Source organism: Rana temporaria, chromosome 6 (genome assembly GCF_905171775.1).
Source record: "Rana temporaria chromosome 6, aRanTem1.1, whole genome shotgun sequence".
Lineage (NCBI taxonomy): Eukaryota > Metazoa > Chordata > Amphibia > Anura > Ranidae > Rana > Rana temporaria.
In genome coordinates, this window is record NC_053494.1 from 215,300,690 (window position 1) to 215,322,492 (window position 21,803).

The 21,803-nt window shown below is 46.5% G+C and overlaps 1 protein-coding gene across 1 annotated transcript in view; it reads right to left on the reverse strand.

Moving 5' to 3' along the window:
- Positions 1–1,334: 1,334 nt before the first annotated feature.
- Positions 1,335–21,803, reverse strand: part of LOC120944254 (glycophorin-C-like) — a 36,923-nt gene continuing 16,454 nt past the window's right edge. The window contains exons 2-3 of the mRNA XM_040358243.1: positions 16,854–16,898; positions 1,335–1,703 (exon numbers count right to left, since the gene is read on the reverse strand). Of these exons, the coding sequence (XP_040214177.1) occupies positions 1,504–1,703; positions 16,854–16,898 (245 nt within the window). The 3' untranslated portion in view covers positions 1,335–1,503. The remainder of the gene's footprint in view (positions 1,704–16,853; positions 16,899–21,803) is intronic.

A 21,803-nucleotide genomic window follows, 5' to 3' on the forward strand; every position in this document is an offset into this window, starting at 1 on the left:
CCAATGTAAGGGACATTCTTCTCACTGATCACCAATGTAAGGGACATTCTTCCCACTGATCACCAATGTAAGGAACATTCTTCTCACTGATCACCAATGTAAGGGACATTCTTCTCACTGATCACCAATGTAAGGGACATTCTTCCCACTGATCACCAATGTAAGGAACATTCTTCTCACTGATCACCAATGTAAGGAACATTCTTCCCACTGATCACCAATGTAAGGGACATTCTTCTCACTGACCACCAATGTAAGGGACATTCTTCTCACTGATCACCAATGTAAGGGACATTCTTCTCACTGATCACCAATGTAAGGAACATTCTTCCCACTGATCACCAATGTAAGGAACATTCTTCTCACTGATCACCAATGTAAGGAACATTCTTCCCACTGATCACCAATGTAAGGAACATTCTTCTCACTGATCACCAATGTAAGGAACATTCTTCTCACTGATCACCAATGTAAGGAACATTCTTCTCACTGATCACCAATGTAAGGAGCATTCTTCCCAATGACCATCACACCAATATATCATGAGCTGTAGATATAGTCATTTTTAGCAGGGGTTCCCCGAGACCTGAAAGATATGGAAGGTGGAGAAGTGATGATTTTACGGACTGCAATAGGTTTATCAATTTTTGATGATGGTTGTTCCATTAAGGCTAGGTTCCTCAACCAGGGTTCCATGGAAACCTAAGGTTCCTCCAGAGGTTGCAAGGGGTTCCTTGAGCAAGGAGCAATTTCTGCCTCTCCGAAAAGTTCCCTCTGATACAATTGATCTTTTTAGCTATCTGTAAGAGGACCATTCTTCCCAATGACCACCAATATCAGGACCATTTTTTTTCCAATGACCACCAATGCAAGGACCATTCTTCCCAATGAACACCAGTGTAAGGAGCATTCTTCCCAATGACCACCAATGTAAGGACCATTCTTCCCAATGACCACCAATGGAGGGAGCATTCTTCCCAATGACCACCAATGGAGGGAGCATTCTTCCCAATAACCACCAATGGAAGGAGCATTCTTCCCAATGACCATCACACCAATATATCATGAGCTGTAGATACAGTCATTTTTTGCAGGGGTTCCCCGAGACCTGAAAGATATTTTAAGGGTTCCTCTAAACTTAAAAAAAAAGGTTTAGAAGGGCTGATTTAGGGAATGGGGATTATCATTTAAATGTAGCCAATAAATGGAATCCAAGATACAAAAGCTTTGCTAATTCTTCGGCCGTCCTTGCCGGAAGCCTCAATACAAACGCCTCGGCGTTAGAATTTTTCATTAGCCTCGCGGCATCGTGCCAAAAATGTTCTTTTTATTTGTTTTAGTATATAATCCAGCATGTTAGTGGTGATCCCCTGAGACACAATGAGCCCCGCTCTGAGGAACGGGACTTTTGATGGAGTTTTTCTGCCGTAGAACGCGGTAGTGTTTCCCAATGTAAACACGGTGAGGACGGCGAGGGGGGTGGAGGGATGATTCTCCTTCCTCTCAGATGAAATATTCTTTCTTTGACTCATCTATGGACTCTTGCAGCGACGGGTCGTTTTTCAGGGCGGCGTCGGCGCTCTCGGCAAATTCCGTGCCTTTTGCTTCGTTGGTGAAATACGTCCCCTTGTGCCGGTACTTGTAACGAAGCACCACGATGATGAGGACCACGAGGACCAAAACCACGACGGCAACAGCGATACCTAAGGAGAGAAAGGAGCAGCTAATGTTATAGTCGAATGTAAAGTCGATGTAACCCAAAGTGGACGATGAAGTACAGTACAAGACGGCAAAAATTGTAAAATTAAAAAGTACAAGATCGAATGAGATGAAAGTCATCCCATGAAATTTCATCAAAGTAGCTGACTTTTACACTGTCCACCGCCCTAAGCCATGCCCCCTGACGCATTTTACCACACTTGGTGCATTTGTATACAAATAAGCCCAACTGGGGTAAACCGTGTCGGAGGGGTGTGGCTTAGGGGCGCAACTGTGTTGGATTTGGCTACATTGATAAACACTTCCCTACCAGGCCTCGAATAGGCCTGGTAGGGAAGTGTTTATCAATCTAGCCAAATCCAACACAGTTGCGCCCCTAAGCCACACCCCTCCGACACTTCTCTCCTTCATTTAAAACTTTTTTTTTTGCTAGAAAATTACTCAGAACCCCCAAACATTCTATACGTTTTTTTTTTTTAGCAGACACTCTAGGGAATAGAGTGGTGGTCATTGCAACTTTTTACGGTATTTGCGCAATCATTTTTCAAAAGCCTTTTTTTGGAAAAAGAAAACGGTTTAATGAATTAAATAAAAACAACAAAACAGTAAAGTTAGCCCATTTTTTTTTGTATAACGTGAAAGATGATGTAAATAGATACCTAACATGTCACGCTTTAAAATTACGCACACTCATGGAATGGCGCCAAACTTCGGTACTTAAAAATCTCAATAGGCGACGCTTGAATTTTGTTTACAGGTTACCAGTTTAGAGTTACAGAAGAGTTGTAGTGCTAGAATTGTTGCTCTCGCTCTAGCGCATGCGGCGATACCTCACATGTGGGGTTTGAACAGCGTTTACATGTGTGGGCGGGACTTATGTGTGTGTTCTCTTCTAAGCGCGAGCTACCGGGGACAGGGGCGTTTTAAAAAAATATATATTTTTTTATTTTATTTTTACATTTTTATTTTTTTGATCACTTTTATTCCTATTACAAGGGATGTAAACAGGAATAGTATTATATTCCTCCCTTGTAATAGGAATATTATGTGTGTGTGTTCGCTTGAGCGTGAGCTACCGGGGACAGGGGCCTTTTACAATTTTTATCTTTATTTTTTTTACTTCATTTTTTTATTTTTACTTTTTATATTTGATCACTTTTTTTTTTTTTTTTCCACAAAAAAGATTTTTATTAAGGAAAAGATAGTCATACATATATGCGTATAAAAATGCACAAGTACAAACAAAGTATGACAATACTTCTGGTAGTACAATTATGGCGTGACATAAGCAAGGTAACACAGCTGATCACGGCATCAGTGAGTACGTAAGGTAGCGCCATGTAGTATTTAACATATTAACACCAATTAAATGCCATAAGCCTATGGACAAATCATTGATAACCGACACTTGTGGTTCAGTCAGGGGGCCTGGGGGAGGTGTTGGTCGGTTATATCGCCGGAGGGGCCAAGGGCCCCAGTTGGAGAGGGGGACGGAGAGAGAAAAGAAGAGGAAAAAAAAGGGGAAGAGAGGGGAAAGAAAAGAAAGAACACACAAAAAAAAAAAAGAAAAGAGGGGAGGGGGGGAAGTGGGGTGGGTCCAGGTCGTGAGAATCCTTCTGACAAGTAGTTTCTTGCTAGCAAGGGACTTGTACAAATCTGAGTTCCTGAAGTGTGACCAACATGCCCACGTCGTTGTAAACTTCTGAATACGATCCTGGGCAATATAAATTAATTCCTCCATCTCCTCAATTTTGGACACCCTGGCCAGCCACTCTCTGATGGTTGGGACATCCGATGAGCGCCAGTGGGTGGGGATGCAGAGTCTGGCCGCATTGACCATGTGCATGGCCAATGATTTCTGGTAGGCGTGTCGGGAGAGGGATGTGTGGTGTAAAAGGTATTGAGCTGGGGTGTAGTCTAAGGTATAGGTGGTGACCGAGGAGATTATGGAGTGAACTTCTCTCCAAAATGGTTGGAGCAGAGGGCATTCCCACCAGATGTGAATCATGGAGCCTATTGCATTTTGACACCTCCAACAGGTGTTCGGAACTGAGGGTGAGAACTTGTGTAAGCGAGCTGGGGTCCTATACCATTTTGTGATGATTTTATATCCATTTTCCTGGATAGCTACATTCATCGAGCCTTTGTGAGCAGATGTATAGATGGATTCCCAGTCATCTTCCGTGAGAGTCAGTTGTAAATCTACCTCCCAGGAAGTATGTAGCGACTGTGTCAGGGAGGGGTCCTTGTCAGCTTGCATAAGAGCATAAATACATGAGATTAGATGTCTCTGGGGCGTAGAGCGTGTACATAGTGTTTCGAATGGCGTAAGACTTCTATTCCAGGGGTCGTTCGCGTTTGTGGAGGTAAGGAAGTGTGACAGTTGTCTGTATGACCAGAAGGGAAAGGCACCCGTACGAGAATCGGAGTTCAACTCATCGTAGGAACGCCGACGGCCTTTATGAAAGAAATGACAAGCCAGAACCTCCTCGTGTGGCCATTCCCTTTGCAGGAATGTTTTGGACTCTCCCGGTGGGAACTCAGGGTTCTCTCTCATGGGAGTCAGCGGACCTGGTTGTGAGGATAGGTTGAAGAGAGACATCGCTTTCCTGAAGGCTAGAAGAGAGGGGAGAATGAGAGGGTGCTGCCTGATAGATGGGGGCCAATATCTGGGCGTCACCCAAGGTAGAGTATGTGTCAAGAACTGTGAAAAGGAGTTTTCTAACATCACCCAGGGTTTGCTTTTTTTGTGAGTTTTCCAGTCGACTACTCTGGTTAGATGGCAAGCTAGGTAATACTTGTTCAGGTCAGGGAGCCCAATTCCGCCCGACGTCTTTGCACAGGTTAGGCGCGAGAATTTAATGCGTGGGGTTGAATTCTTCCATATGAAGGCTGTGCAGGCCTTTTTGTATGTCGCGAAAAAGGAGGGGGGTAAGTGGATTGGGATAGTTTGCATTATGTATAAAAGGCGAGGTAAGACAACCATTTTCACGAGCGCTGAACGTCCGAACCAAGATATGTTTAGTGTGGCCCATTCTTTCAAGTCTGATTGAATTTTAGTGAGGGAGGAAAGGAAGTTTTCGCTATATAGATCTGACAACTTTCTAGTGATTTGGATTCCTAGGTAGGTAATGGCCTCAGTTTTCCACTGAAAAGGGAAGGAGTCCTGACAGTGAGAGACGTCTTGGGGGGACAGTGTCACATTGAGTGCATGAGATTTTGTGTAATTTATTTTAAGGTTGGACAGTGTCCCAAAGTAATTAATGTCCTTTAATAGGTTAGGTAAAGAGATTCGGGGGGCTTGTAAGGATAATAGTATGTCGTCGGCAAAGGCTGCGATTTTGAATTCTCTGCGGTCAAAAGGGATGCCCTTGATGTCAGTATTGTCACGTATTCTGTTTAATAGGGGTTCTAATGTTAGGACAAAGATCAAGGGGGACAGCGGACAGCCCTGACGCGTGCCGTTGCTAATAGAGAAGGCGTCCGACAGGAGGCCATTAGCCTTAACTTTGGCTGAGGGATTAGAGTACAGAGCATCAATATGCGCGAACATGCGAGGAAGGAGTCCTATGTTCCTCAAAACCTCCCGCATGTAATCCCAGGCCACCCTGTCGAACGCCTTCTCAGCGTCGAGGGAGAGTAGGAACCCCTTAGTGCCTGATGAGGTGAGCCAGTGGTGTAGATTTAGTGTACGGATGGTGTTGTCTCTGGCTTCCCTGCCAGGGACAAAATCTACTTGATCGGGTAGAACAAGGCCCGGAATCAGTGATATCAGCCTGTTTGCTAGGATTTTTGAGTAGAGTTTAATATCTACATTAAGCAAGGATATTGGCCTGTAGTTCGAAACTAGTGAAGGGTCTTTACCATCTTTCGGGATAACAGCTATATGGGCTTCTAACATTCTTCCTAATGACACTTGGGGGTTTGCGAATGAGTTAAATGTCCGCAGCATTTGAGGGGTAAGGTCGTCTTGGAAGCATTTGTAATAAACTAAGGGGAGGCCATCAGGGCCCGGGCTTTTTCCCACTTTCATTTGTTTAATTGCCAATTTAAGTTCTTCCATGGAGAGAGGACTCTCCATGGCCTCCGCCTTTTCCGAGGGAATGGACTTGGGGGAATATCGAGCAAGGAATTCTTTTATTTGGACCGAACGTGTGAGCGCGTCGGCTGGTTTCCCCCCTTCTGGCGTCAAATTATAGAGTTTTGAGTAAAATTTCTCGAATTGCTTGGTTATGTCCTCATTTTTAGAGAACACATTGCCATTTTTGTCCCGGATATGATGGATTACCGAAGAAGTTTTGGAAGCCTGTATCGTGCGCGCCAATAATCTCCCGCTCTTGTTCCCATGCTCGTAGAAGATTTTCTGGCCAAGGACGTATTGTCGCCTGGTACGTTTGCCTAATTCGTCTAGCAGGGTGGAGCGCGCAAGCAGGAGGTCTTGTAGTGTGGCTTGCAAGGCCGACTGTTTATGGGCAGCTTCAAGGCGGTTAATCGTGGCAATGAGTGTCTTAATCCTTTCTTGGTGTCGTTTTTTATGCGCTGTTGACAGGGCAATCAAAGTCCCTCTAATAACGCACTTGTGGGCTTCCCATAGTGTGATGGGTGTCACGTCAGGGGTGGCGTTCTCTCCAAAGTATCGTTGGATTCGTGCGCTTATCTGTCTAAGGTTTTCGGGGTCTTTTAGTAAGGAGGGGTTCAGTCTCCAGGTCTTAGTCGTCTTGTTGGATTCTGGAAAGACGAGTGTCACTGTAATGGGGTGGTGGTCTGATAGAAACATTGGTTCTATGGTGGCCTTCGTGAGAAGTGAAAGGTCTGTTTGAGAAAGAAAGAAATAGTCGATTCTTGAGTATTTGTTATGCGGGGGGGAAAAAAAGGTGTAGTCTTTTCCAGTGGGGAACATGGTGCGCCATGTGTCATGGAGCGTCAGGTTCTGTAGCTGGATTTTGATTTGGCGGAGGGCTCTGTAAGAGAGAGCCGTCGTACCGGTGGATGTATCTACAGTTGGGTTGAGGGGGACATTAAAGTCCCCTCCTAGCAGCACGATCCCTTCGCGAAATGTGAAGAGAAGATCGGACACTTTCCTGAAAAAGGAAGTTTGGTGTTCGTTTGGACAATATACATTTGCTAGCGTAACAGGTTTGGAGGCGTATCTACCTTTAACAAATATGTATCTACCTTCGGGGTCTATCATTGTGTCTAAAATTTGGAAATCAGCGTGTTTGGAGATGAGGATTGAGACCCCTTTTGTTTTGGAGTCTGGGTTTGTGGAATGCAATGCACATTTGTATACATGGTTGCCTAGTTTAGGGATGGCATCTGAACGGAAGTGTGTTTCCTGTAACAGGAGGAAGTGAGCTTTGTGTTTGGTCAGAGCAGCTAAGACCTGCGACCTTTTTTCTGGGAGGTTGAGGCCTTTGACATTTAACAAGAGGCATTTCAGCGACAATTGTTGGGTAGGGATCTGTGTCTTCTGCATCGTAACAGCTGGCGGGGAGTAGAGAGTGTATGCAAGGGATTTGCGTCACTCGCTGGACCCAGGGAGAGGGAGGGAGGAGGTGTAAGAAAAGAAAGAAATGGGAAAGAAGGGGGGAGAGAGAGAGAAGAGAGAGAGAGAAAAAAAAGGAAAAAGCAAGAGAAAAAAAAGAAAAGAAAAAATTAGGGGGGGGGGGAGAGGGGAGAGGGGGTCTGTCTAGTTGAGCAGAACCGGGGGAGGGGGATAATAGAATTAAAAGTCACACCTACGCAGGGTGTATCAGTCCCAGGTGTGAGAAATTACCGGAGATGGCTAGGGAAATACCCACCCACCTTAGGGGGGTAGGGAGGGAGTCCGGAATGTCAGCTTCAATCCAGTAGGGAAGCTGTGGGGGGGATAGAAAACCGTGGGCGGAATACGGAATGTCGCACCACAGAGGACGAAGGGTGGAGAACAGGTGTTTCCAGGGTGTGGATAGAGACGTATCACCACTAAAGAGGGACATTAACGTTCCAGAGTAAAGCTGATCAGTAGTCCGTTGGGTCTGCTCAGCTCCGCAGTCAATTTGCGGCTTAACCGCACACCAAGTGCAAGGTAGGCAGAATCAAGGGCCAAAGTCTATCAAGTAGGCAAAATCCTAGATAACATGTGAGTAGTGACAGCATCTGGCGGTTTTGAGTACCGCCAGGAAGCTTCTAGCACACCCGAAAGGGGTTGGACCTACCCAATCCTATAAACACATTAAGTATAAAACAGTCAGTCTTTAAGCAGATAAACAGTTAAAACAAACGATTAAAGAAGACCAGTACATGTTTCATCAGGGTTGTAAAATACAATACAATTTCCCCATTCTGAGAAAACTAGGCGATCCGCATCTTTACCTGGATAGGTCATCTCCCTCTAGACCCAGATGTAGCTGCCAGGAACCTCCTCCGAGAAGGTAGTCACAGCTTCCCGCTTGATATAAGCTCAACCCACACATGTATAGCAACATTTGAAATCCCAACTATCAGTTTTTGCAGTGAGTATAAGTATGAGTATCGCCCATAGTGAAAGTGTAAGAGGCGTGTAGGATTTCCCTTAGGCCCTCAGGGGGGCAAGGGGACATAGCAGAGCGAAATATCTAGTAGTCTTAAGTGCACACACGCTCTAACGAATAAAACACAGCAGAATCTGGGCTGAAGTGGTATCAGAAGTTGTCCAATGAGATTCGCAGGGGGATACTGCAGTTATAGATGTGCATATGGGCTAATGGCAGAGTCAACCAGTGTCTAAGCTGGAGCGCTTCAAGGAAATGGACTCGCTGGGGTTCGTAGGAGGCCATAGCAGCTATACATGTGTAATGATCACATCAATACCTGAGCTTTAGAATCTACAAATAATGATTCAGCTTGGTTCACGGGGGGCTATTGCGACTGTGTACGTGCAAACAATCTGATGAAACAGTACCTGAGTCGGGGAGATCCAGGGGTTTGTCCATCTGGAGTCGCGGGAGGATATCGGAAGCTCACTGTATCGCGTCGGCTACGGCCTTTCGGGTTACCGGGCGATGTCAGTCGTCTAGGGCCCGACTGTGCAATACGGGTGGAGATAAGAACAGGCAAACCTTCAAGCTGAAAAAAGATCGAGAGGGAGCAACAAGAAAAAGGAAAAAGAACATGAGCAAAAACATAACGGGGGTTCCCTCTCGTCATTGTTGAGTGGATGGGTGAGGTCTTCAGGATTTAAGCATCTTGGTGGCCCCTACGCGGGGTGACGGCTGGTTCAAGGTCACGTGGAGGAGGATCACGGTGGGAATGGCGGTCATTAGGTGCTGTGGGGTCCAGTCTGCGACGTCTGGAACGTTGCCTTTGCGACTTCGGGGACGAAGTGTGGGAGACCGGTTTCCACGGCTCAGCAGGGAAGTAGAAAGCGTACCAGTCCGGCAGGTCAATAGGTGGAATATCCAGCTGCTCGCAGAACGTGGGCAGGTCTTCTGGGGTACGGAGGAGAGCTGTGTGACCTCTGGAGGAGGCCGAGAGGCAGAAGGGGAACTTCCACCTATACTGGATGTTGCGAGCCCGCAACGTGTCCAGCAGGGGGCGCAGTGTCCGTCTGTTTTGTAATGTTATTTGGGAGAGATCTTGAAATAGTTTAATGTCTGCTCCATTAAACAAAATGCGGCCTCTGTCTCTCGCCTTCCGCAGTATTTCTTCCTTAAGGGGAAAATTGACAATGCAGCAGACAATGTCTCTTGGGGGTTCAGAGTCACGGGGAGGAGGTCTCAGGGCCCGATGGATTCGTTCCATTTCGATGGGGGTTTCAGCTGGGCGCCCAAGCAGGTCATTGAAAATGGCGCAAACTGTCTGTGGCATGGTAGCTTGGTCTACCCCCTCGGGTAGCCCCCTCACCCTAATGTTATGTCTGCGGCCACGGTTGTCTAATTCCTCCACTTGCCTGTGGAGTTCAAACATGTGTGGGAGTTGTAGATCGTAGGCCCTCTGTACTTGCCTGACCGCTGCTGCCTGCATCTGAGAGGATTCCTCCACTGCCGTGATGCGGTGATTCATCGTGTGGATGTCCGATTTCAGATCGGATATAGCCGCTGTGAGGGTGTGCTTGATGTCCAGCGCCACCTTCTGCAGGTCCCTCTGGAGGTCTAGCAGGCTGGGGTTGGACGCCATAGTTCCGCCGTCGGCGAACGGCGATTCGGCCGTGTTGCTACTCGAGGCCGGGGATGCGGCCTGTGTAGCGTGTGTCTCCGCGTGTGTCCCTGACGGCCGGGTCCGGAACATCTCTGGGATGTTGTTACTTAGCTGGGTCCCGGTCTCTTTCAGCGTGCGGGGTGTTGAGGAGCTCCTTGTGGATTTACCCATGTTTTAGGGTCGGATGGATCCTGGAAATGTGCTTCTTTTCGTCCTCTGTGTGCGGAGCTCCTTCTCTAAGCAGCCATCTCGGATCCCGTCCAGGCCACGCCCCCTATATTTGATCACTTTTATTCCTATTGCAAGGAATGTAAACATCCCTTGTAATTATTATACAGGATTTATATAGCGCCAACAGTTTGCACAGCGCTTTACATCAGGGAAGACAGTACAGTCACAATACAATTCACTACAGGAGGGATCAGAGGGCCCTGCTCAATAGAGCTTACAAGGAATCTATTGTGACAGGTCCTCTTTATGGAGAGATGCGGGGTCAATAAGACCCCCCATCTCTCCTCCAGACTGGAAAGCATGATATCGGGAAAAAAAATCACCGATCTCATGACGACAGCCGCGATCGCCGCTTTGTTTACTTCCGGGAAACCGGGTGTGACGTCATAACGTCACGCCCCCGGGCCTCCGACGGTCATAGAGATGACTGGTGACCAGATGGTCAAGGGAAATCTCTATCGTCGTAAGCCCGCGCCGGCCTCTATTGTGACAGGTCCTCTTTATGGAGAGATGTGGGGTCAATAAGACTTTCTGTCATGGTGTGACAGAAAGTATTGCAACGACCGCCATTTTATTCTCTAGGGTGTATAATGTTTGGGGGTTCTAGGTAATTTTCTAGCAAAAAAAATTGTAAACAACAAACCTCAGAAAGAGGCTCGGTCCTTAAGTGGTTAAGGAGAAATCGGCTACCTCCAGGCATACCCGCCCTCAGTTTATCCATTGCTATATATGTGCCAAGACCGGGCCTCTGAGACTATAGTAAGGGGCCAAAATGTATGGCGCGGCATTGATAAGGCATTGTGGCTTCCACTGGGTGTTGCAGACATTAGCTGTGTTATCTGTTCCACAAGCAGATAGAGTATAATCAACTGATCAGCAGTTTGCACAGCTAAATATCTGCACCAACCAGTGGCCAGCATGCATGTCTACAGGGATGCCAGGGATGTGTTCTTTCATATAAGGCCTTATGCCAACGGACGTTTTTACAGCCACTTTTCGGAGCGTTTTTTGCAGCTTAAAAACGGCTCTCCATGTTAGTCTATGGTCTCATGCCCACCATGACGTTTTTGAGCTGTAAATGGCTGAGCCGTTTTTTAAGTTGCAAAAAAAAAAAACAGGACCAGTGCGTTCTGAAGCTCCAGCGTTAGAGCTGTAAAGACGTCAGACGCCGGCAAACGTGATTTAACGAGGCTTAATGCTGTGTTAAGCCTCGTCCGGCGTTTCTTTCTCTATTCAAAATCAATGGTTCTCTACGGGAGCCCATTGATTTGAATAGAGGTCGCACCAGAAGTCGGATCAAGATGATCCGACTTGCGGGGCGACTGGTGTGCGGAGAATATCTTGAAGGGGAAGCCCGCGCAAATTAAAAAAAAATGTGCGTGAGGTTCCCCCCCAGGATGATACCAGACCCTTAGGTCTGGTACGGATTTTAAGGGGAACACCTACGCCGAAAAAACGGTGTGGGGGTTCCCCCAAAATCCATACTAGACCCTTATCCGAGCACGCCGCCCGTCCGGTCAGGAATGGGGGTGGGGACGGCCGAGCGTCCCCCTCGAGGACCATACCAGGCCACATGCCCTCAACATGGGGGGTGGGTGCCCATGTTGATGGGGACAAGGGCCTCTTCCCAGCATGGTGTCGTCACCACCCGGAGCATGCTGGGACTGTGACGTCATAAGAGGCCTACATAAATCATTGCGCACTGCACACCCGGCATTACAGCGGGAGGGAGCGTCGTGGCCAGGGGCGGACTGACCATTGAGGCACTCGGACACTGCCCGAGGGCCCCATGCCACTAGGGGGCCCCATCAGGGTTGCCAGGCTCAGTAAAACCAGGGACAGTATGTAAAAATCTGTGTTTTTTTTTACACCTGTCCCTCATATGTCTGAAACCGACATGCTTTTGATGTGAAAATCCCGGGATTTTAGCTGGCCCGCCTCTGCAATGCCTCCTGGCGTGGTGACCATCTGTAAGCCCAGGGGCCCCATAATCTTCTATTGTCCGGGGGCCCCATGAGTTGTCAGTCCGCCCCTGGTCGTGGCAACATCGGAAGAAGAAGGCAGAAGGCGACGAGGAAGATGGGACCGGGCTGGCAGCTGCTAGTAAAAGAGCTGCAAGAAGATAGCGGTGGCCAGCCCCGAAGAAGGCACCGGGGAGAGCGGAGAAGACCCCCGAAGTCAGAAGAAGACCCCCGAAGTCAGAAGAAGACCCCCGGAGAGGCAGAGAAGACCCCCGGAGCTGGCTAATAAATTATTTTAACAACCTGTGTTGTGTGTTTATTTTATTGACACTTTTCCTCCCGGTGAATGGGTAGGGGTACGATGTACCCCATATTCATTCACGTAGGGTGGGGGGCCGGGATCTGGGGGCCCCCTTATTAGAGGGGGCTCCCAGATTCCGATGAGCCCCCCGCCCGCAGACCCCGACAACCAACGGCCAGGGTTGTCGGGAAGAGGCCCTTGTCCCCATCAACATGGGGCAAGGTGCTTTGGGGTGGGGACGCAGTGCCCCCCTGCCCCAAAGCACCCACCCCCAATGTTGAGGGCATGCGGCCTGGTACGGTCCAGGAGGGGGGGGCGCTCGGCCGTCCCCACCCCCATTCCTGTCCGGCCGGGCGGCGTGCTCGGATAAGGGTCTGGTATGGATTTTGGGGGAACCCCCACGCCATTTTTTCGGCGTAGGTCTTCCCCTTAAAATCCATACCAGACCGAAGGGTCTGGTATCATCCTGGGGGCACACCGGGGCACACCGAAGGGTCTGGTATCATCCTGCGGGGCACACCAGTCGCCCCCCAAGTCGGATCATCTTGATCCGACTTCTGGTGCGACCTCTATTCAAATCAAAGGGCTCCCATAGGGAACCATTGATTTTGAATAGAGACAGAAAAACGTGGCTGAAAACTAGCGCGGCAAAACGCGCATTGAATTCAATGCAAAACGCGGAAAAAATCTTGTTAAAAACGCCGCTTTTTTCCTGGCGTCTGTACTAGCTCTACAGCCCGTTTTTTAAAAGGTCAGTGGGCATGAGGCCTAAGGGTTGAGATCAGAACATGTCACAGGCAGAAATTAATCAATGCCCCACTATTGGACAGTGGGGTACATAGGCAAGATAAAAGAAGCAAAAATAAAAATAAAAAAAATAGTGGTGCACCGAAATGACAATTCTGGTGTCGAAAACTGAAACTGAAATGGACATTTTTTTTTCGTTTTTTAATTTGAATTTAATTAACGTGGCTGGCGTTTTTGCATTGAAGTCAATAGGATGTGATTTTGCATTGCAGTTAATAGGACACAATGTTGCAGAGAAATCAATGGGGTTTTTGCATTAAAGTCAATGGAACGCAATTTTACATTGAAGTCAATGGAACGCAATTTTGCATTGAAGTCAATGGAACGCAATTTTGCATTGAAGTCAATGGAACACAATTTTACATTGAAGTCAATGGAACGCAATTTTACATTGAAGTCAATGGAACGCAATTTTACATTGAAGTCAATGGAACGCAATTTTGCATTGAAGTCAATGGAACGCAACATGCCATTTTTGCCACTGTTTTCGGACGATAATGTATGGTGATTTTTGTGTTGTGTGTGGAAATCCTAGCAGTTTTTGAAATTCTCAGACCAGCCCATCTGGCACCAACAACCATTCCACGTTCAAAGTCACTTAAATCCCCTTTTTTCCCCCATTCTGATGCTCAGTTTGAACTTCAGCAATTTGTCTTCACCACGTCTAGATGACTAAATGCATTGAGATGCTGCCGTGTGATTGGCTGATTAGCAATGTGTGTTACCAAGCAATTGAACAGGTATACCTAATAAAGTGGTCAGTGAGTGTGTATATACAGTGGGGATAAAAAGTTTGGGCACCCCAGGTAACAATTTGTATTAATGAGCATAACGAAGCCAAGGAAAGATGGAAAAATCTCCAAAAGGCATCAAATTACACATTAGACATTCTTATAATATGTCAAAAAAAGTTAGATTTTATTTCCATCATTTACACTTTAAAAATTACAGAAAACAAAAAAAATGGCGTCTGCAAAAGTTTGGGCACCCTGCAGAGTTAATATCTTGTACTGCCCCCTTTGGCAAGTATCACAGCTTGTAAACGCTTTTTGTAGCCAGCCAAGAGTCTTTCAGTTCCTGTTTGAGGTATCTTTGCCCATTCTTCCTTACAAAAGTCTTCCAGTTCTTTGAGATTTCTGGGCTGTCTGTCACGCACTGCTCTTTTAAGGTCTATCCATAGATTTTCAATTATGTTGAGGTCAGGAGATTGTGAAGGCCATGGCAAAACCTTCAGTTTACGCCTCTTGATATAATCCCCCGTGGATTTTGAGGTGTGTTTAGGATCATTATCCATTTGTAGAAGCCATCCTCTCTTTAACTTCAGCTTTTTCACAGATGGCATCAAGTTACCATCCAAAATTTACTGAAATTTTATTGAATCCATTTTTCCTTCTACTCGTGAAATGTTCCCTGTGCCACTGGCTGCAATACAACCCCAAAGCATGATTGATCCGCCCCCATGCTTCACAGTTGGACAGAGGTTCTTTTCATTAAATTCTGTGCCCTTTCCTCTCCAAACGTACCGTTGCACATTCCGGCCAAAAAGTTCTATTTTAACCTCATCGGTCCACAGAACTTGTTTCCAAAATGCATCAGGCTTGTCTATATGTTCATTTGCAAAGTTCAAAGGCTGATTTTTGTGGTGAGGACGTAGAAGAGGTTTTCTTCTGATGACTCTTCCATGAAGACCATATTTGTACAAGTATCTCTTTATAGTGGAATAGTGTACCACAACTCCAGTGTCTGCCAGATCTTTCTGGAGGGATCGTGCGTCAAACGTGGGTTTTGAATTGCTTTTCTCAAAATCCTGCGAGCTGTTCTGTCTGATATTTTTCTTGGTCTTCCAGATCTTGCTTTAACTTCCACTGTTCCTGATGACTGCCATTTGTTAAAGCGGGAGTTCACCCATTTAAAAAAAAAAAAAAAAAATCTCCCCTTAGCTTCCTGCTCGTTCGGTCTAGGGGAATCGGCTATTTATATTAAAATATGAGCTGTACTTACCCGTTTTCGAGCTGCATCTTCTTCCGTCGCTTCCGGGTATGGGTCTTCGGGAGCGGGCGTTCCTTCTTGATTGACATTCTTCCGAGAGGCTTCCGACGGTCGCATCCATCGCGTCACTCGTAGCCGAAAGAAGCCGAACGTCGGTGCGCCTCTATACTGCGCCTGCGCACCGACGTTCGGCTTCTTTCGGAAAATCGTGACGTGATGGATGCGACCGTCGGAAGCCTCTCGGAAACCTGTCAATCAAGAAGGAACGCCCATTCCCGAAGCCCATACCCGGAAGCAGGGTTGGACTGGGACAAAAATTTGGCCCTGGACTTCATCCAGACTGGCCCACTTTGACAGGTCTCTCCCACAGCGGCCGGACAACTCCCGCACCCCCCCCCCCGGCCACCCAAGCCCCCTCTCCCCCTTCACTAGCCACTAGTCATTTTACTTTATTAGAGTAGAACAGCTGGTACTGGTACTCTTATAGGCAGTACCAGTGGGGAAGCTAGACATTATTTCTCCCGGGGCAAAAAATCTGTTTGGTGCCCCCCCCCCCCTTATGGGACAAGATTAGGCAGAAGTGAGAAACTCCCAGGCTGCTGTCACTGAAGCCGGCCCACTGAGCCATCAGCCCACCGGGAAACTCCCTGTAGTCCCAATGGCCAGTCCATCCCTGCCCGGAAGCGACGGAGAGGATGTGTCTCGTAAACGGGTAAGTACTGCACATATTTTAAAATAAATAGCCGATTCCCCTAGTAATAACGAGCAGGAATCTAAGGGGGAAAAGTGCCCTCTAAGGGTGAACCCCCGCTTTAATTACATTCCGAGGAACAGAGGATATTGACATCTGAAAACGCTTTGCTATCTTCTTATAGCCTTCTCCAGCTTTGTGAGCGACAACTATTTGCAGTTTTCTAGACCAGTGGTCATCAACCCTGCCCTACAGGGCCCACTAACAGGCCAGGTTTTATGTATTACCATGGGGAGATGCAGTCTAGAATACTGCAATCACTGAGCAGCAAATGATATCACCTGGGATGTATTTCAGTTATCTTTCAAACCTGGCCTGTTAGTGGGCCCCGTAGGGCAGGGTTGATGACCACTGTTCTAGACAACTGCTTAGAAGAAGAACCCATGGTGCTGATTGTTGGGGGAGGGTCAGATGAGTCTGGGCATTTACAACCTTTGAGATTGACATCACCTGGTCTTCCCAGACGATGATTGAGAACAATCCATGACACTGGCAGGTCTCAGCTTTGCAAAGGGGGCAGTGCATGCTAGAAATTCTGCAGGGTGCCCAAACTTTTGCAGACGCCATTTTTTTTGTTTTCTGTCATTTTGAAAGTGTAAATGATGGAAATAAAATCTAACTTTTTTTTGACATATTATAAGAATGTCTAATCTGTAATTTGATGCCTTTTGGAGATTTTTCCATCTTTCCTTGGCTTCGCTATGCACATTAATACGAATTTTTACCCAAACTTTCGATCCCCACTGTATATATAGATATGTATTATATTAAATTAGATTAGTTTTTTTTTTTTTCGGAAGTGGAATTACCCTCTTGATTTGATATCTAATTATTTTGTGTGCTCTCTCTATCTTTCCTGGGACCCGATATTAGATTTGTAACAAAGCCAGCATAATATCCTAGGCACTACTTGTCCTATTAGGACACATTAACTCACCCGCTATCATCGCAACATCTGTTCCACCGCTGGAATCTTCCGCAGCTGCAAACATGGGAACACAGAGTCATTATCGGAACATCTTATAGGAAAAATACGACACCCACCACCGCCATCTGCTCCGCCAACGCTCTGCAAAGTGCAATGGCAGACGCCAAAAGACTTCCTGGGCGGGGAAGGGTTAACATCAACACTATATTACTAAAAAAAACTTTTTTTTAAGAATATATATATATACACACACACACACACAATTTTATTTTTTTCAGCGCAAAAACTGATTTTTGCAACTTGTTATAATATAGTGTTGATATTATATATATATATATATATATATATATATATATATATATATATATATATATATATATTTTTTTTTTTTTTTTTTGTAAAATACCAACACTATGTTACAATTTGCAAAAATCTGCTATATAAATCCTGTATAATAATAATAATAATAAATCAGTTTTTCCTCAGAACTTTTTTCTTTTTAGATATATATACACAATTTGTTTTTCAGAGTAAAGACTGATTTTTGCAAGTTGTTGTAATACAGTGTTGATATATAAAAAATATATATATATATCAACACTATATTACACACGTTGCAAAAATCTGTTTTTGCAAAAAAAATGAAAAAACAAAGAGAAATATATATATATATATATATATATATATATATATATATATATATATATATATATATATATATATATATATACACATATATATATATATATATATACATATATATATGTATAAAATATAATATATATTTATTTATTTATTTATTAGATATATACACATTTTTGGAGCAAAAAAGATTTTTTGCAACTTGTTGTAATATGGGGGGTTATCCACAAAGCCGCGGCGCAACGTAACTTTTCGGATTTAAGTTACTCCGCCGCAAAATTCCCAAGTTAGGTGCCGATCCACAAAGCACTTACCTGGAATTTTGCGGCGCTGTAACTTAAATCCGTCCGGCGCAAGGCGTTCCTATTCAAATGGGCGAGTCCCATTTAAATTAGGCGCGCTCCCGCGCCGGACGTACTGCGCATGCTCCGTCGGGTAAATTACCCGACGTGCATTGCGCTAACTGACGTCGCTCCGACGTCATTTGCTTAGACGTTAACGTAAATGGCGTCCAGCGCCATTCACGGACGTCTTACGCAAACGACGTAGAATTTAAAATTCGACGCGGGAACGACGGCCATACTTAACATGGCTTAAGACAACTAGGGCTTAGCCCTAGTTTTACGCGGCGGAACTCGACGTAAACGACGTAGATTTAGAGCGTCGGGCCCGTCGGAGCGTTCGTGGATCGCCGTAACTGGTCATTTGCATATTCTACGCCGGCCTCAATGGCCTCGCCACCTAGCGGCCGGCCTAGAATTGCATCCTTAAGATCCGACAGTGTAATTCAATTACACATGTCGGATCTTCATCCTAACTATGGGAAACTGAGTCTGTGGATCAGTTCCATAGTTAGGACCAGGGATACGACGGAGTAACAGCAGTTACTCCGCCGTATCTCTTTTGAGGATCTGGCCCCTGGTGTTGATTTTAAAGAAAAAAACATGATATATGTTACACCGCCGCAAGTTTTCATCGCAAGTGCCTGATTCACAAAGCACTTGCGATGAAAACTACGCCGGCGGCCTCCGGCGCAAGGCGGGCCAATTTAAATGGGCGTGTGCCATTTAAATTAGGCGCTCTCCCGCGCCGGACATACTGCGCATGCTCCGTTTCTTAACTCCCGCCGTGCTTTGCGCGCCGTGATGTCATTTTTTCGAACTGTGACACGCGTAGCGTAATTCCGTATTCCCGGACGGCTTACGCAAACGACGTTATTTTTTAAATTTCGACGCGGGAACGACGGCCATACTTTAGACAGCAATAAGTTTGCTGACTAAAGTTAGGGCACCAAAAACGACGACTAACTTTGCGACGGGAAACTAGACTAGCGGCGACGTAGCGAACGCAAAAATCCGTCGTGGATCCGCCGTAACTCCTAATTTGCATACCCGACGCTGGTTTACGACGCGAACTCCCCCCAGCGGCGGCCGCGGTACTGCATCCTAAGATCCGACACCTGTCGGATCTTATGGATATCTATGCGTAACTGGTTCTATGAATCAGTCGCATAGATAGAAACAGAGATACGACGGAGTATCAGGAGAAACGCCGTCGTATCTCTTTGGTGAATCTGGCCCATAATCAGCCTAACACTTACACCATATAGCCCGTGTTTCTTCCTGGCTGTAATTGTGACACGAATTGCTTATTTAATAAGGAACAAAGCTAGAATGTGTGGTAACGAAGGGCAAAGGTTTTATGCGTCGCTGATCTGATTACAATGAATAAAGTCGGATTGGTTGCTGTTCAGAGAGGCCTGGTAAACACAATACAACTCCATCCTCATCTCTTACTCGAGATACATCGCCAACTTTGTTCCAAAATGTCACCCAAACCATCCTCTTCCCTCCTCCTATAACCACCTACTCTTCAGCCTCCTCATTACTTCCTCCAAAGCTCACCTCCAGCGCTTCCCCAGAGCCTCTCCCATCCTCTGGAACTCCTTACCCCATCCTACTCTGTTGTGAGCGTAATTGCCACATTCAGACAGCACCTTCCATTATTGTTATGGGCTAAAGGGGTCACATTAGATATCTGATAGTTCCAGTGATGTAATCACTGCGTCTCTGTGCTTCGCTATGCAATGCAGGCAGATCATGGCTGATGGGAAGGGTGTTGTACATAGCTTCCTGAAAACATCACAGCACCCAGCCTCAGTTCTTCTCTCAGGAGCCCCTAGCCGGTTCTTGGGGGGGGGGGTGCTGGGGTGGGCTGTCCCCCCCCCCCCCCAGATTTTAGTTGTTAATCCCCCAACCCACAACCTCCCACCATCCACTCCTGATGCTGTGCCCAGTCATATCCCATCTCCTCCTTCCCACACAGCACACTGTGTAGCTGAAATCAGATTCCCGTACACACAGCCACAATCTGCAAACTGTGTAGCTGATTACTGCAGCTGTGTTGCTTTTGCTCAGGCTGTGTACACTGCAGGGATGTGTGAAAGAACTCTGTCCAGTGCCCTGCCAGTGGTGACCCTTGTCCTCTACCCTACCAATGGTGACCCCTGTCTTCTACACTGCCAGTGGTGATCCCTGTTCTCTGCCCTGCCAGTGGTAACTCCTGTCTTCTGCCCTGCCAGTGGTGATTCCTGTCCTCTGCCCTCCCAGTAATGACCCATTTCCTCTGCCCTGCCAGTGGTGACCCCTGTTCTCTGCCCTGCCAGTGGTGACCCCTGTCCTCTGTCCTGCCAATGGTGACCCCTGTCCTCCTCCCTGCTGACCCCTGTACACTGCCCTGTCTTAGGTGTTCCCCCTGTCCTCTGCCTTGCCAGTGGTGATTATTGTTCTCTGCTCTGCCAGTGATGACCCCCTGTCCTCCTCCTCCCTGTTGCCCCCTGTCCTCTTCCCTATAAACTAATATCCTCTGTACGATGCCCCACATATTGTTGACCCTGACCCCCATCAGTGCCACCATATCAGTGCCCGTAATTGAAAGAGAAAACTTACTTATTTACAAAAAAAATTACAGAAAAAAATAAAAACGTAATTTTTTTCAAAATTTTCGGTCTTTTTTTAGTTGTTGCGCAAAAAAAAAAAATCGCAGAGGTGATCAAATACCACCAAAAGAAAGCTCTATTTGTGGGTAAAAAAGGACATCAATTTTGTTTGGGTACAGTGTAGCATGACCGCGCAATTGCCATTCAAAGTGCGACATGGCTGAAAGCTGAAAATTGGCTTGGGCAGGAAGGTACGTAAGTGCCCTGTATGGAAGTGGTTAAGCCAGAAAATGAGGCGGAGCTCTATCGGACTTGCTGCAGTTTCTAATGCACATTGTGAGCAGTTTACAGTGTGCAGTGAAATCAGAGGAAGCCATGTCAGTCTAGGAGAAGAGCCGGTACACATGTGCAAGACTGAAGGGAAGGCCGGAGATCAGATGGAAAGATTTGGAAGAAAATAAATCCGGATATTCTATTCCTTGTAAGAAGCAGTTGTGGGTCCCAAAGATTTTCATTAGGAAAAGACAAAATTTCCCGTTTCTAAAAATGTGACAAAATGTTGGCAGCCGGCGGCTCGAGCCGCGCCAGCGGAAAATGCCGAAAACATGACAAAGTGGTATTTTTGGATGGGCCAAAAATAGCTGCCAGCAGATTGCTCGTCTCTTGGCTCGTCCGCACCGCGGGTGACAAGTGATTGGCGGCAGGTGGCGGCGCGGGGCGAGAAGAACTTCTGTCTTCTGCAGATGGGGGGAGTGAAATGTTGAACTGGTTTGTGACGAGTAATTGTCCCGTTTCTTGATCGAGATTTTTTTAAATGGCGTCCGGTTTGATTTTTATGGAAAATAACTACAACCCGAGTTCCAAAAAAGTTGGGAGGCTGTCCCTCACGCATGGAGATTTCTCCAGGTTCTCGGAATTCCGTGATGATCTAATGATGATATATTTAAAGTCTTTGCCATTTTACTTTGAGGAACATTATTCTGAAATTGGTTGACAATTTTTAGATTGAGATTGGTGAACCTCTGCCCATCTTTACTTCTGAGACACTCTGACTCTCTAAGATGCTTTTTTAAACCCAATAACGTTAAGCTAATTAGCTAAAAAATGTTCTTCCAGCTCTTCCATGTTAGTACTACTTACATTGTCCACCCCTACCCACCTCTGAGCAACATCCCTTGGCTCCACCCCCTACCCTCCTCTGAGCAACATCCCTTGGCTCCACCCCCTACCCTCCTCTGATCAACATCCATTGGCTCCACCCCCTGCCCTCCTCTGAGCAACATCATTTGGCCCTACCCACCTCTGAGCAACATCCCTTGGCTCCACCCCCTACCCTCCTCTGAGCAACATCCATTGGCTCCACGCCCTACCCTCCTCTG